Source organism: Dermacentor silvarum, chromosome 3, assembly GCF_013339745.2.
Source record: "Dermacentor silvarum isolate Dsil-2018 chromosome 3, BIME_Dsil_1.4, whole genome shotgun sequence".
Lineage (NCBI taxonomy): Eukaryota > Metazoa > Arthropoda > Arachnida > Ixodida > Ixodidae > Dermacentor > Dermacentor silvarum.
This window is the reverse complement of record NC_051156.1, coordinates 172617166-172634117: the sequence shown is the minus strand read 5'-3', so window position 1 is coordinate 172634117 and position 16952 is coordinate 172617166. Positions and strand designations below refer to the sequence as shown.

The window sequence follows — 16952 nt, the reverse complement described above, 5'->3', positions numbered from 1 at the left end:
TGTTTGTTTCTTGCAATTTGCGTTGATTATTGTACGTGCAATATGTTTCATAATAAATATTAATAATTATGAGATGCTTCTACGATGCTTCTACGATGCTTCAAACTACAGGAGTCGTATGGCATATTTTGCCGTCTGCTACGAAAACACCAATAGCTGCTCCAAACTAGAATTTCTTCTGCTCCAAAAACACTTACGGCTGCTCCAAAGTGGCATTTTTTTCTGCTGCGAAATGTGCTCCAAAAAGTAAAATGTCGCTTCCATGACTGCCATCGGAATGTCTATGTTAAGCAAACAGATACTGCAACTCAGTATTACCGATTATTTTGCTAAACTTTCCGCTAAATAAACATTAATTCTAAGTCTGCTAGAACTCGCTGAGCCCTTTTGTGAAACAGACGCACACGCACACGCACGCACGCACGCACGCACGCGCGCGCGCACACACACACACACACACACACACACACACACACACACACACACACACACACACACACACACACACACACACACACACACACACACACACACACACACACACACACACACACACACACACGCACACACACGCACGCACACACACATTAACAATTCTGTGGTTTTACGTGACAAAACCACGATACAATTATGAAGCACGCCGTAGTAGGGGTGAGCAGCTGGCGTTCTTAAGAATGCCCGTAAACCAAAGTACACGGGCGTTCTTGCATTTCGGCCCCATCAAAATGCGGCCAGGCCACCGCAGCCGGGATTCCACCTGCCGCCTAGAGCTCAGCAGAGCAGCGCCGTAGCCACTAAGTTTCCACGGAGGTTATACATACACAGCGAGAAGCCGTTGGGTTCACGGAACAGTGGTGACTATATTTGTCAGGCTGGCGTTCTAAGAACTAGGGTATTCGTCACCCACATGGAGAAATAAAGTCTCACCTAAGCGTATCGTTTAGAAAGCTGCAACAACGGCTTGCTGACAAAGCAAACCGCCCTACATCACCTACGCAGAACCTAGCAGAAAAGCATCTGCTCAGATGACAAGGCAGCACCGATCATAACGAAGAAGACATAGCTGGAATTGTGTTGTTGCTGTTGTTTATTAAACGACGGGATTCCAAAGGGGCCACCGAGGGAGAGAGAAAGGATGTATTGAAAGGCAGATAGGTTGGTCAGAGGTTTCTCTGGTTGACTACCCTGCACGAGTGGAAGAGGTCGGTAGATAAAAAGAGAAAGTGAGAGGAGCACTGAGTAAACCGCGTACACAATTCAGCGGTAGGAACGGTAGCAGGCTGCGTCCTTGAAGTACACTTTCTAGGCTCCTGACACTGAGGAACTTCAGAAACGCAGATTTAGCTTTCTGCGCGGAGTTCCTTTGGGACGGCTGGCCTAGCCAGTGATGATTCGGCTATCACAATGACCAAAAACAAACTCCGCAGACTGATGAATGCAAGAAGACAAACAAGAACTCTAGCAAACAATAATAATAATAAAGCGAAAAAGAAGGAAGGTAGCGCGCAATTGTCTTACTAAGCACAGACCATTATCAGAGCAAACCATTTTAGGATGCGTGCCGCCCTCATTAACGATGCGACGAGAAGGAGACGAAGGCCCTGCTACAGAGAAAGCCAGGAAAGTAAATGTCGGAAGCTTTTGTAATTTTTAAGAATAGATTTGCACAAACGGATGCAGCCTGAATTAGTGTTCGGTGTGCTGCACGCGATCCTGGGCCACGATAGTGTGCGGTCATTGTGACCGGCTGAGATGTGTACCTACGTTCTCTGTGTGTATCTAGTTCGCTCTAGTTTCTTCTTGGAAGTTCTACTTCCACCTCACCCGTCTCCCCTGTGTAGGGTAGCGAAACACATTTTCCTCGCTGCCTGTCTCCTTTCTTTCGTCTCTCTCTCGATCTCTCCTTCAACAGGGTAATAAATATGCGACTCTACTCAAACAACACAGTTTAAGGGACACAATAAATAAATAAATAAATAAAACAGTCACAGCTGACTCGAAGACAACAGAACGACAGCGAGGATAACGACGTTGACAGTCCAAGAACGACGACAATGATGACAACGACACTGAAGACGACGGCCCGGCCACAACTGCGGCCATGCGGCGATGAACCGAAGGATGACAATGGCACGATGGCTCACACGCATTCAATTTTATCGCGTTTAATTATCTGCTTCATTATAAAGTTTTGCTTGACGTAGATTCCCACATATGCGCTGGATCTACAAAACTTTTCTTGGCAATTTCTTCGAGAGAAACGTGGTTACAAATACGACAGACACCCCACAATATGGCCCAAGTAGTCTTCGAAGCCAATGCTCTAATGTTGCTACAAGACTGCGAATCATCCATTGCTTATTTAAACCCGAAAAAAAATATGGGGTTTTACGTGGCAAAACCATGATATGATTATGAGGCACGCCGTAGTGTGGGACTCCGGAAATTTCGACCACCTGGGGATCTAGCAGTGCTATACACCATAGCCGCTAAGCAACCACACGGCGGGTCTTATTTAAACCGACTTCGGTGTTTGAAATAAGGGCCTACGGTGACTCAAGTGACACATTTCCTGGTAGGAAGTTGGGCGGGAGTATCTCTAGTTAAAAATGTTTCCGGACTTAAAAAAAAAGAAAGAAAAAAGAAAGAAAGAAACGCCGGCTGCTACTGCCAATGGCACTGGTCTGCCTCAGCGACATCAACCTGTTCTTACAGTTTCTCATCTAGGTCATAACCCGTGATGTCCGTGCAAACTCTACTAGAACACCGTCCCTACTAATCATTAGCCCAGATAGCTGCGACGACACTTTTTGCGCTTTTTGAGAACGAATAGCTTGCGCGACCGCCATTGACTACGAGGTGCCTTTCGCGCGCGTGAGCGCACTCGCCGCGTCTCTCCTTCTCCCTCATCGTTCAATTGCCCTTTCCCCTTCTCCAATTAGGCCCAAGTGCCATCTCTAATAAAGCATTCACTCTCTTCCCTTTTCCCTTCCCCCAGCGTGGGTAGCCAGCCAACCAGACTGTTTTCTGGTTAAATTCCTGCCTTGTCTCTTTTCGTTCTCTCTCTCTCTCTCTCTCCTCATCAATAAAAACAATCGAGTTAAACTGCAACAGCAGCAATGCGTTACTTCTGAAGGGTCACGTACCAGTGTCTTTGAAGAATGTAAACACGATATCACGAAACTACGAAATGAAACGACCCACTCGGCACCTCTATGAACACTACGACCGCAAATCCTTCAACGACATCAGTACCGACGAATTAAGCGTTACACACAGGTCGTCCACTTCCGATGCCGGAATTACAGTCACACGACAGAACAGCACTGATACCTTTCGCGGGATCGCAGCCAACAACAACCACAACAAGAAAAGCAGCAGCAAATCTGGCACCTACCGCACTCGCCGAGTTCGCGATCGTAAAATTTCTCTCGCGCATTCCTGCTAGCAGTCCAAGCGCTCCGCACTTCCAACTAAACACAACAGACGTATCAGCGCCGTCGCTGCTGGGGTGTCGCCAAAGCGCTCTCGCTCTTCGCCTAGCTCATCTCTCCACAATGAACAGACGCATGAGGCCAAGACGAAAAACCGACGCGGTGACGCGGCCTAAGCATTCTTGTCTTCCGATTGCGCAACGGGCAGACGTCAAAAAGGAAATCAATCACGGCAGCAGAGTGTCAGGCACAGTTAGAGGCATTAAATCATGCTCAGCGAGTGTCAACCGGCGAACGACGTCATTCGCATAATGAGCTTTTCCCTCCGCGTCACAACCACAGCGTGACTTTGCTGCTTTCGAAATCCCCTTTTCACGCTGAGCGATCGGCAAGCGCTGCACGTGGCTACGCTTTTCCCAAAAGTCGCAGTAAAGGACACTGCACTTTTTACGCATTAGCAATGCTGAGCGTTGCGAAACGGTATACCGGCGGGGCGCATTAAGAGAGCCTAGCTGCACGTCAACCTAACGCTAACTAGGAAAGTGAAAGCGATGGTAATTACCATTCCCTTACTAAAAAAAAAAAAAAAAAAAACAGCGCCGCATGTATCAAACTAGACAACAATATATTCAGTTGTCGGCTCCTAGGTTCACGTACGACGACATTACTCCTACTGTAGAGGGGATGTGCCACATCTGTCTCTGGTGCACGTGTCCCAGGGACAGATGTATAGTACACATACACAAATAGCTGAGAACTTGGACAGCAGGAATGACCGCCGCCGCAGCTCAACCGGTACAGCATCGCAAGCGTAATGCGGGAAAATGTGCGTTCGGCTTCCGTCGACGGCCAAGTTGTCCTTTCCGATTATTTCATTTCCCTTTTCCCAATTATTACTACATTCCAAATAAACCAAAGTTAATTTCGTGTATGCTTTCGTTTGGTTCATAAGATTGTGATGAGAAAAATATTCAGCCCCTCGGTTCCCTTTCTTCGCATTCATCAGATAAGATAACAAGCCGACAACCGCGTGTTTGGCAAATCACGCGAGTCTGATAGCGAAGCATGAACAAAGGAAAATGAAGGAAGTCAGCTAGAGGTAATTCTGCTTGGCTAAGCTGAGCCAGGGTCCCAGCTCTGCGGGCAATAGACATGTCACCACAAAATATGCTGGAGAAAGTATACGTTCAGTGCGGAATACGCATTTTATTGCGATAGCAATTATATGGACACTCAAAGAGGATTTCTGCCGTCGGCGTCGTCGTCGCCGTGAGGTTCCGTATGACGTCAACGGCGACGAAATCTTCGCCGCGTGCCGGACGCTGTATGTGCGATTGAAAGGGCGTGAGGGACGCGCGCTTTCACGGGGAGCGAGCGCACGGCGGAGAACAAACGCGCGTTCTGCGCCGTGCTCCCTGAAGGGCTGCAGAATTAAGCGTCTCTTTCCTCCTTTACAATCACCCTATATATAGAGCAGACGCGACTTCTTCCGTCGCGCGAAAGGCCGTGGGGGGACGGGAGGGAGGGAGGGAGGGGAGGCGACGTTTAGCTGCGGCAGCAAATGCGCATTTATATAAAAACGTCGCGAGGCGAGAAGGTGGTAAAGACTTCCGACGCTGCTACTTCCGACGGAGTTACAGCCGACGCAGTTACAGCCGAGTATTGTGCAACCGCCGCACCACACCCAACTCCACAAAGATGTTACTCCACAAGGACGCCAATACGTGTTTCTCTACACTTCTTTAGCGCACGTGCAAATTTTATCGTTTTACTTCGGTTCCTCATTTTGCATTGTTAGCGGTAGGTGCCTGTTCCGACTCCCCCGTCCTCGCAATGCAGACATAATACGCAAGAAACATACTCTGACGATAAGGCTTCTCGAATGAAACTTCGTTTTAAATAGCAGCCAATGGAAGCAACTTAAATGTCGCGACTTTCGCAGGAATCTCGTAACTTTCGCATTCATTTCTGTTAGATTTGCTTTCCGTTTTTCATCTACACTTAATCTGCAGCTGAGGTTAAAAAGATGGAAAGAATAAAGGTCATATTGTTTTGTTTCTGTTTTATGCTATATTCTAATCGCGTAGTTTTTCTTTGGACGCACTTCTAAAGAGAACTTGCAGAATGGATACTTTTGTGATTACAGATACGCAAATCTGGAGAGTAATAAATCTGGACCCGAATTCACAGAACCTTCTTACGCTTGAATTGTTCGTAAGAGAAATTTTCAGCCAATCCTGACGCCGCACATATCATTAGCAAAGGCGGCCCACCAATGGAAGGAAGCACTTACGAAAGAAAAGCTTTTGTGAATTCGGCCCCTGATTCGCCGAAAATTCAGCTTCAGGTGTTTCTTGCTCTTGTTTTGCATTTGCACACATTTTCTAAAATTACCAGACAAATAGCACACATAATTTGTATTTTAAAGCTATAATAGAGCATTTTGGTGCATTAACCGTGTAGGCTAAATGTGCTACAGTGCTAGCGATGCACGGCAACAAAAAATTATTGCGATATCAATTATATGGACACCCCAAAGCAGATTTCTGCCGTCGGCGTCGCCGTCGCCATCGCCGTGAGGTTCCGTGTGACGTCAACGGCGACGAAATCGTCGCCGCGCTCCGGACGCTGCATGTGCGAGTGAAAGGGTGCGAGGGACGCGCGCTTTCACGGGGAGCGAACGCACGTCGGAGAGCAAACGCGCGTTCTGCGCCGTGCTCCCTGAAGGGCTGGAGAATTAAGCGTCTCTTTAATCCTTTCCATATATGGAGAGCAAACGCAACTTTTTCCGTCGCGCGAAAGGCTGTGGGGGACGGGAGGGAGGGAGGGGAGGCGACGTTTAGCTGAGCCACCAAAAACGTATTTATATAAAAACGCCGCGCGCATTCGGTGCGAACGCGGGCAAAACGCCAACGGCGTCGACAACAGTTCTGCGCGTTGCTGGTGCTGCTGCATGTCCAAGTTTATACAGCTGATAAAACTACTATCCTTACTCCGTATAGCTCTCTACTAATTTGCTATCGCAATTGGTGCTTCGCCTTTCGGGTGAAACTGCGACAAATTTTTCTATGAATATGAGCGTAACATCTCGCGATTTTTCAACAAATAAAATAAAGAAAGCACACTGCTTCCCTTTTTTCTTTCAACACACACACACACACGCACACACACACAAAAAGGCAATACAAAAATGTTGCCATTTGCTCTCTTGGTATGTGTGCGTGTCAACCGCCTCCCCACCGCCACTCAGAAAATACTTCCGGAGTCACTGAGCTCAACACGAAGCGAAGTCTGCCACGTCTAGCCAGCAGTAACTCGTCTGGTCTGACCTTACGTTTCGAGTGTTTCGAGGCTAGTTGAGTGTTCAGAACTAAGAGTATACTTGCAAGAACTGACCGCTACGACACTGACAAGCAGTGCGGCCAAAGTTTCATTCCTAATGGGCGGCGCGGCCGAGCGCTAGCAGACGATAGTCTGCGATAATACGATAGTCGTACTTCCGGAAGTACGCAATTCCTATCGCTATTCGAAACGCAGATGTTCGCTTACTTCGGCATTAAACTGCGTCAATAAATTTACGCAGTAAATGTACGAAGAAGCGCACTTATGAAAGACCCACTTTGATTAATGTCAGCTATTGGCCAATAGCAGCCGCGTATGGGAATTCGCTATTTGAACAAAATATAGCAGCCGGAAAAAAGTGAGGAGAATACTTCAGTTAGAAATAGAGTGTTTGATAAACGGGTGACTTCGCGCTCCGCTTCGGAGCTCCACGCGCCCCACACGGCTGCGAGATTTGGCTGACATGTTCACCTACTCATGCTCACCGACATATTCATCGACATGTTCACCGCTATCTGTGTTTTCTTGAACAAGCCCGAATGGTGGTTCAGGACTCCTTTAAGCAAAAGAAAAATAATCACTAAGGATCCCTTGATTCGAAAAGCATCCAAGTGTGTTTTTTTCTTCACTCTTGTGAAGAAAAAAAAGAGAGAGAGACTTTACTGCGCTGTGCTTGTGATACTGTATCTCCGTTTGCGCAGGGTCCATGCACGAAAGAATTCCCGATATTTTTGCGCAGATCCTCGTTTTCAATATAGAGCTGCAGACTTTCAACAGCATGTCTTACCATCTGGTCGGAAACATACCGCGCACGAAATTGTTCTCTCAACATGTTCGTCAATAAGATCATATATATAGTCTTATCCTCGAACTCGACCGATAATACTTTCAATTGTCTTCTCAGACCAGGTAACAATGGCATAACCTGAGGTCTCGTATTGCTGGCGTCATACTGCAAGGCCGTACCTACTCCGTAGTGCTGTCTTCCTTCTCAGCACGAATAATTACTTGCCTAGCGGAGTCCTCACAATGGGAACATCGTTGCTACTTCGAAATATTCATTTTGCATTAACTTCCCCGCAAACTGCCTGTTGAATTCGATTTAGTTTATTATTTATAACATCACCATCTGCAACTATGGGCTGTCCAGAGGGCCCACGATGCGGCGGTCGGGCATGGCCTGACTGTCCCAACGTGCATGGGAGCGGCCCGCTGCGCGCTGAGTCGCGTACCTCAGGACTTTCATTTACATTTCGTTTTACATCCATCCATCCATCACCATCTGAGATGTTTGTCGAACGTTTCCTGTTCCCTACGCCGACGAGGTATGTGGTAGTTTCGGTTAAAGTTCCGTTTAGCCACAGTTCACAAAAAAAGGGCTTTGTTTAAACCAAGTTTGCTAACAGAGTGCCTATGTGCAGTCAAAAACTTTATAACAATGTTCCGTTCATCAGGCATGTCCGTTTAAGCGAGTTTCGTTTACTCGGTGTCCACTGTATTTGAAACTTCTTGTCATGTTCTTGGTATGTAGTGCTTTTTTTTTTTGTTCTGGGAGATTTCGAAATGTTCTATTTTTATTTATTTTTATTTTTATATTGTTCTCCCGTTCAGTGCTTTCTGTTTGTTTTTATCTGCGATTTCGTCATTGTGGGCTTTTTCAACAGCCAAATTTCCCCCATAACGTCGCAATTGAACAAAACAAGAACAACGACATTTTACTGAAAGGCAGGCGCGCTAACACAGACGAAACTAGGAATGAAAAACCCGCCGCCATGGCTCAGTTGCTATGGCGTTGCGCTGCGGAGCACGAGGTCCGGGTTCGATACCGGCAGCGTGCTCAGTGCCCCTAACTACGGCGTGCTTCATAATGAGACCATGCCCGTAAAATCCCAGAATTTACATTTAATTTCAGTAGGAACGAAAAGCACAACCCAACACTACGTTTGCGCCGTCCTTTTCGTGCCTCCTTGTGCCAGTCGATGCACGTCCGCGTTTAGGAACACGAACCCCGTGCCAGCTTGCTCAACTTCCCGTCGATCTAAGCAACGTCACATCTTCTCACCTATGTGAGATGCCTGTGCGGGCGGCGGAAGGGGAGGAGGCGTCGGCTGGCCGGAGCTCCTCTTGGACGTCTCCTCGTCCGAGCTGAGCTGGTAATCCACGGTGCTCCCGCTTTCAGCGCCGCCGGTGTCTTCGTCCTCTTGCGAGGCGGACGCCTTCCAGCGGGACCGTCGACGCGGACCGTTGCGAAGCGGGGGCGTCGTCCCCGCCGCCGACGTACCGTCACCGTGGTCGTCGACGGACAGGCGCCCTGGCCCCAACCTCGCGGCACCGCCAGCCCTGTCTTCTTCGTTGCCGTCCCCAGCACTGGGCGTCGCGGCAGCCGCTGGTCGCGGGTTCGGTCGCCTGCCCGGCCGTCGGGCTGGCGGCGGCGAGTCGACTCCCTGAAGGGGCGTCAGCGGCGGAGGCTGTGTAACGCCCGAGTCGTCGCCTCTCGTGGAGTCCCCGGGTGTAGATTTTCTAAGTAGGCCCTGCGACGAAGAAGTCGGCAGTGTCACTACACGTACTGCGAACGATGGTGAAAAGTCACGAGGTAAATCGCAGGGTTTGCGGCGAAAGGCCGCTGGCACAATCTCGAACGAAAGATAACTTAAGGACGGTAGGAGGGGGCAAGCGCCGGTCGGTAACACTTTTTAACAAGCTTTGCTTCGCTCCTGGAATTGTCTGTCTCACAGGTTAGTAGGCTGGAACGCTGTCAGAATGAGTAGTTTTCTATTGCTGTTACCAGCATTTCAGCGCACCGTCGCGTTAAACAGGATCGCGCTAGTGAGCTGGTACCTGAATTTTTCTTTAATGTCCCCGTATGTGGGGCCACTCCTGGCGGGAGCATACAGTATAAGCGAGAACAGTACATTCTACAGAAGGGGGAAAAACTTGCAGTTTCGCCCGTAAAGCGAAGCATTCACAGCGATATAGCAAAGTATTAGACAATCACACGATGTCAGGTTCATAGTTTTATCGACGTTATAAATTTAAGTAAACATTCGTTTAACAACTAAACAAGCAATAATGTCACACCCACAGGCAAACATGCACATATCTGCCTAGAAGACTATCATCACTCACTGACAGCAAGTGCGTGCGGTCAGAAGAGACGGCAGCGGAGAGCTAACGCTTCGTGCTGCCGCTCGCTTCACAATTTCAACAGTGCCGCGCCTCGGATACTCAGTATGTGCGACCATCAACACTAAGCGCACGAGAGGGCCACGCGCATCGAGTCACTAGCCATCTCGGCTCGCCCTTAGACCTAGCACCCGCCGCATGTAACATCCAACATACGGCGCGCGGGCTGGGTTCACGTTCAGCCACGCGGAGGGCCATACGCACGCACGGCCAGGCTAGAGGTGAAGAAACACAATATACTCCCTTAACGCGCGTTGGATCACGTTATCCCCAACATTGGGCGCGCGTCAAGCCACCATCCTTCTCGGCTCACCGGCCCTCTCAGACACGCCCTTGCACCCGCAGCATACGGCGCGCGAGCCACTCCTTCTCGCAGTTTAACATTACGGCGACGGTGAAAATTCGCCTGAATTGTTCATATAATTGCCATCCCAATAATGTACACACGTTCCAGGTGGTGCCTTGCTATCCCGTGGTGAGAAAGTGCTGTGTCCTATCCGGCAAGCATTCATTCGCAGAAACATGGGGTCAGCACTTCCATTTTTTTTCTCAAATCAGCCGAACGCCAGTCTAACGATAAAATAAGTCAGGTTAGACGTAAAGATGCAGGCTCGGTAACAAGCGGCAAGGTTGTCGAGCAGTTCAACTGGCTCCAGTCATCATCGGGAACAAAAATAGTGCACAGTGCTCAAATGAGTTTCCTTTCTTCCTTTTCTTTTCCTACACGAACAACTTAACCGCGATTGGTAGCATACTGTTTAATTTCTGTAAGGATTTATTCGCTAACTGAAACTTTATATGCTGCGCAGAGACAGGAGATATAATTTCGACCCATGTTTACAATTTCATTGTTTCTGAAAGACAGAAATTCAGAGATACCCCGGACTGTCCAAACTGTTAATGAAAGAAATGAGCGAAGTCTCACGAAATTGTCGAGATCACAATTTCAGAAGCAAGATTAGCAGTTACTCATAGTACGTGAATGCGGTGCTCACAAGAAACTACTAAGACAGGCAGGAACTCTACGGTACCAATGTTACGTAACCCCAAGTACTTTTGTTTCCCCGCCCAATAGAACCAGTATTTCTTCAACGACAGAAAGCGAAGGTCGCATGTTCGGCAGCTGGTGACTGTTCAAATTGCAGAAGGATATAAAGCAATCAAGCCAAGATTATGCAGACTCTGGCGATAAGATTCCTAACGAGAAATTTTCTGAAGGCATCATTCGTGCACTTTGTCGAGGCACTTTGTACAAAACTGCCACAGTATGCGTCCAAGTAATTCATATCTGTGTAAACTTCACAGCCTCCAGCTTTAGTCCAGCATGATACGAGTATTCTGCGAACTGCGAACCTCATGCAAGCGACCTTAATACGGTCAATTTTTCGGGTTTTACTACTGAATCTTTGCCATTTTACGTTCCGGATTATAGTACAGTGCTCCATGCCACGCCTATCGGTGCAGTATATAGACTGCCACTGAAAGAGGTGGTAGATTATTATCCGTAATATTATTAAGATTGCCTTGTATGGTGGTTATTTCAACGCACAAAATTATTTATAATATACATTTCCTGACGTTTGGGCCAGATGAAAGCCAGACGTTCTCGAGATATGTTCGGCATGTTCCTTTTTGAGTCCGATCTAGAAATGGCTTTTATAATGCGCATTCGTTAGAGACCTCTCCACTGCTGCCGCGCGTGCGTAGAGCCAAACGTCATCCCTGCGATTGCATTAAGTGCTAACGCAGTCAAAGACGTCAAGTGAAAAGACAACCCCACATTCATTAGTAATAATGAATTTCAATGAAGTGCAATGAATTCAAAATAAATAAAATAAAACATTGACGTAAGTTTTCAAAACCAAAGTGATCCTGTTCGGCGAACGACTTAATCAAGTGCTGGGCTGACGTAAGCACCATGACATAGGTACATACCTATTAGGATGAAGCTCACCTTCTTCTGTCTTCGGCTACTGCATAGACACCAAGGACAACATAGGGGAAATTATTTGTACTCACCAAATGAATTAAATAAATGATAAGTTAATGGAAATTAAAGTGGATGAAAAAGCAACTTGCCGCAGGTGGGGAACGATCCCACGTCTTACGCATTACGCGTGCGATGCTATTACCATTGCGCTACCGCGGCGCCGTTTTCCCATCCACTTTCTGGGGTATTTATGTTTAACTACTAGAACATTTCTTTAATTCATTAGTGAGTACAAGTAATTTCCCCTATGTTGTCCTTGGTGTCTAGGTTTGTTGGCTTCCTATGATATGATTAATAAAATCGGGCGCCTCGGTTCCCTTGCTTCTCGTTCATTACTTAACGAGGGTCACGAATCCGGCAGCATTGATGCCTTCAGGTAACATATGTGGGTTTATTGACCAGTTGCCTTCACATAAAAAGATCACATACTCGTGACGCCTGCGGCAGAAAGGATGTTCCACATCCGCCACCAAGGCTTGTGAGTGGTGGCGCTGGCTAACACTCCCAGGGTTAGTTCTAGTAGTTACATAAATACCCAGAAAGTGGGTAGGTAAACGGCGCTCAATGCTAAGAGCATCGCACGCGGCGAGTTGTTTTTTTCATCCACTTTAATTTCCATTAATTTGTAATTTCCTTAATTCAATTGGTGAGGACAAGTAATTTCCCCTATGTTTTCCTTGGTGTCTATGTTTGTGGGCTTCCTATGATATATATGTAATATATATATATATATATATATTGTAATGAATGAAAGCACAGACAATCGGCCTTCCGCCAGAACGCCTGGTTTACTTCTGCTTCGTCTTCCTCTCTCTTGCCCGCGCCCGCAGTCCGAGCGCGGGAGCCTCCGTGACTCATTCTCTTCATTACACTCGGCCACGCTGCCGAAGATAGCTCAGGTGATTGGGAGAGCGTGCTGGTGATGCACATCTATAATCGACATGACTTCGGAATGGGAGTCGTCATCGTTAGGGCCGTCCTGTGCGCAACCAGCTTTTCTGGGGGTCGGCACTGAGTGTTGCGCCCAGGTCGCACTTGGCAAAGCACGGCACACTGCACAGTGGCTGGCCGCACTGATGCGCCATGCACACAGCGAAATGCTGTGCTCAACCATCGTGTGCCTCTTCGCGACGTTGCCGGTGACGGGTCAAGGCTCGCCAATGCACTCGAATCGGCGAAGCTCCACAATTTGCCGACTGCTGCCGAGTCATCTATGTCCGAAGGCGGAGTCAAAAGCGATGCCTGGTCAGAGCCCGCGATATTTTCCGCGCTTGAACCAGGGAACAGCTGTTTCTGCGCTTTAGTCTGTGCTATCTTGTACGTATGATGGGGACATTTAGGCGGCACGATGAGGTCTTTGATAATTACGGTCTCAGCGATGCCAGCCGCCTGGGCTTCCTTTAGTGAGACCTCACTCGGTGCTTAGCGAATGGTCACACGTTCAGCCAACGGTTGCTGCGAAATCCCGAGGTGTGGCTCCGGCGGGTCGAGAAGTTTATCGTCTGCGCGATCCATAGACAGATCACGGTTGCGGACCGGTAGCTCCCCATCATCGCAGCTCGACGGACCCGCGATGTTCAGAGGCGTAGCCGGCCGTCGCTCGTGAACTCGAACTTCGCTTCCGCCAACAGGTGTTATGGGTTGAACGGCTCTTCTGGAATGCGTAAGCTCGGAGGTCACAGCAAGAGCAGTGGTTTGCCGGGATATTCCCGCTGGCTGCTGGAAATCGCGGTGCCTCATCTCCGCCGGGCTGCTTGTCCAGCTGCCCGAGGTACTAGGGCCGGTGTCCACGGATAGTGCGGTCGTTGTGGTAGTCGTGGCAGCTGGTTCTACCACCAAGGAAGTATCGACGGCATACCTTGGTGGCTGAGGAGTCGAAGAAGTGCCGGGCATGTTATTTTCGCCAAGGGAAGCGTGGACGGCGTTCCCAGGCAGGGCAGGTCCAAGACGGAGGGCCCGAAGCGCTGTCCCACCGTCTTCGGTAGAGCCGACGACGACAGCCGGTGAGCCGGCACTTACGGCGGGGCAGCCTGCGGCTCAGCCTGTTGAGGCGTTGCTGGGCACACCTGCCGCAGGATCGAAGCGGTAGCTCTCCGGAGCGCCGTGCGCAGAACTGTGCTGATCGGACTCACCGCCGGCATAGGGAAGCGGGCCGAAAGCAGCTATCAGAGCTGCGCTCCATGCAGACCAGGAAAGCTGCTTGATGCCTTCATAGTTTTCCCATGCCTTGGCGGCACCGCATAGTCGTTGTGCTGCAACCAGCCACCTTGTGTGGTCGGGCCAGGCATGACGATCACCCAAGGCATTGATGTTTCGGAGCCAAAGGGTGACGTCGTCTGGAAAGCCGCGAAACGTTGGTATTTCCACGAACGCCGGCGGCAGGGAAGCGTGGACGGCGTTCCCCGGCAGGATGCAACCGCCGACGGACGCGAACGCGGTCGTCATATCCTGGAGCTGTTGTGTCAGCTCGGCGATGGCGTGGACGAGGGCATCAGCACATCCTTGTCCGAGAGCCGCCGAGGAGGCTTGGACGCCGTCCCCGGACGGTGCAGTGGGTACCTGCGACGGTAGGGTGGCGGGCTCCATACCGGGGGAAGCGTGAACGGCGTTCCTGGGAAGGAGGGACGCCGAAGCACCGTGCGAGGCACACTGAAGGCTAGAACACCTCAAGGCAGGTTCATTGTAGACTGCGCCATTGTAATGAATGGAAGCACAGACAATCGGCCTTCCGCCAGAACGCCTGGTTTACTTCTGCTTCGTCTTCCTCTCTCTTGCCCGCGCCCGCAGTCCGAGCGCGGGAGCCTCCGTGACTCATTCTCTTCATTACAATATATATATATATATATATATATATATGTACTTCTACCAACTGACCGGCTGGTCCAATTTACACACGTACACTTTCTTCTACTCTGACACTCCCTGAGCTAACACATTAAAATACTACGCCCGTCCTCCCAAGCTGTAGAATACCATGGTGGGTCTAACACAAAGCGTTGTCAGCTGCTGAAACGCTCTGAAGGCAGAGAACATTTTTACTTGTCTTTGAGCGCATTCGAACGCGAACACAAAAAAAGGAACCCTACCAAGTGACACTGCAAGAGAAGCTCAGGTGGAGCAATAGCCCACCGTGTGTTCGCCAGGCTAAACACACCTGTAAGTTGTAACACACCACCGCCAAACCGAATGTTTCGATAAAAAACTCGGGCCACACGCTCAGGGGTCTGAACACGTTACACAATGACTGCACCTTCACACTGATTAAGCACGACACCATGCACACAATACACAGTCATGATTCGCTCACCAACTTGGACGTTTTGTTCTTTAGGTCTTTGAGTAGTTGCCACCTGGAGCCAGTGTCGGCGACGTCGTCGACGGACTGGCTCCTGGACGTAGGGATGTGGTCAGCTCTCGGCGCGGGGGAAGCAGCCGATGCTTCCTGTGGCGAATCCGGCGTCACGGCCGTAGGTGACCGATGTGGCCACTTTATCCTTGTTCCAGACACCCCCTTGTTGGAACCTGCAGCGTTCGCGACGGCAGCACCACTAGCTGCGCTCGGTTCACCATCGACGCCTTCGTCATCAATGACTAGGCTGCCTTCCTCGGGCAGGTCGTCGTAGTCAGTCGACGTCACCGGCGATTTCGGGAAACTCTTCCGAAGCAACAGCCGTAGTAGTGGCAGAGCTGTCGTTCTGCCCTTGCCCTTCCATGGCATCTACGAGAGGCAGGAAAAGTTCGATGGCCTTGTGGTCGACGTTCGACGTCTCCAGAGAGCGCGACGCGGGACTCTCGTCACCGGACAAGTTCTCGTAGTTATCACTGAGTACGTAGTTGCAGTTGGCGACGTTTCCGCGCACTTCACTGTCCTCTTTCTTGCACACCATTGCGCCCTCGGTGTGAAGGCGCTCCTCTTCAGCCCGACGTCGCTGTGGCTGCTGGTGATGCTGGTGCTGCTGGTGCTGCTGCTGCTGCGGGGACTGCACAGCGCTATGCAATGGAGGAGGCGAAGAAAGCTCCGCGTTGGAGCTTCTTCGCTGGGAATGCTGGGAACGCTCCACCGACGACGGAGACGACCTCGACCCGCGAAGCTCCGATTCGGAGCTCTCGTGGCCGCGACCACTCTCGTGATTCACGCTGCCCGAAGCAGTCCTGACGTGCTGGTTGTGGTGCTGATGGTGGTTCTGTTGGTGCAGACTCTGCTGCAGCGTCCGGGGCAGAGACTTGAGGTGCGTCTTCTCGGTCCTGGACGAGGTAGTGGCCCTGGGAATAGAAACAGGGACCGACGGCGGTTCCTCCGTCTTAAAGAAAGGCGGCTCCAGCTTGATGGGCTGCGGCGCCTTTTCAATCACGCTTGGCAGCCGCGCGACCCGGGTGCACACACTGCGCTCGAGACACTCTCGCCGGAGGGTCTCCAGCAGCTCGCTGGAGAGCGGTGGTCGATCGCTCGACGACTTTCGCTGCTGCAGCGTAGGCGGGGCCGACCCATCTTGCCTGGCCGAGCCGTTGGGGCCGTTCGCACCGGGGGGCGTCTGCGCCGTGCGAACGTCTTGCTCCTGGGTCATGGGCGGCAGCTGACCGATCTGCTGCATGGCCGCCTCACGCCGCCAGGGCATGCAGGCGCGCCGCCACGACCGCCGCTCCAGTCATCGGAACCTACCACAGGGATGATGCCGCCCGTTCGCGCCACCACCTGAGACACTGCAGACCTGCGAGCGAAGAGCGTCGCGAAAGGAGAAAAAGACCCGTTAGTCTACACGTACAGTGCTTAAGCATGAGAAAAAGGTCGACCACACACACGCCACCGACCAGGCAAGCGCAAAAAAAAAAAGTGACTCGACCGGGCGGTCGTTTGTCACGGACACAAGCACACCTCGCGCACAGCCCAGAAGTCCACGAAAGCGTCGCTGCAACCGGTCACCTCACTGATATAGCATGTAGTGGAGTGACGAACGCTTAGTACATTGGCGATGAGAGGAATCAGCGCAACGAGAGACACACAT

The 16952-nt window shown here is 50.3% G+C and overlaps 1 protein-coding gene across 3 annotated transcripts in view; it reads right to left on the bottom strand.

Moving 5' to 3' along the window:
* The window catches only part of LOC119445029 (uncharacterized), an 83716-nt gene extending 67912 nt beyond the window's left edge, over positions 1 to 15804 (bottom strand). For all 3 annotated transcript variants that reach the window (XM_037709357.2, XM_049663897.1, XM_049663896.1), the window contains exons 1-2: positions 15257 to 15804; positions 8839 to 9307 (exon numbers count right to left, since the gene is read on the bottom strand). In XM_037709357.2, the coding sequence (XP_037565285.2) occupies positions 8839 to 9307; positions 15257 to 15667 (880 nt within the window). In that variant the 5' untranslated portion in view covers positions 15668 to 15804. The remainder of the gene's footprint in view (positions 1 to 8838; positions 9308 to 15256) is intronic.
* Between the last annotated feature and the right edge of the window lie 1148 nt (positions 15805 to 16952).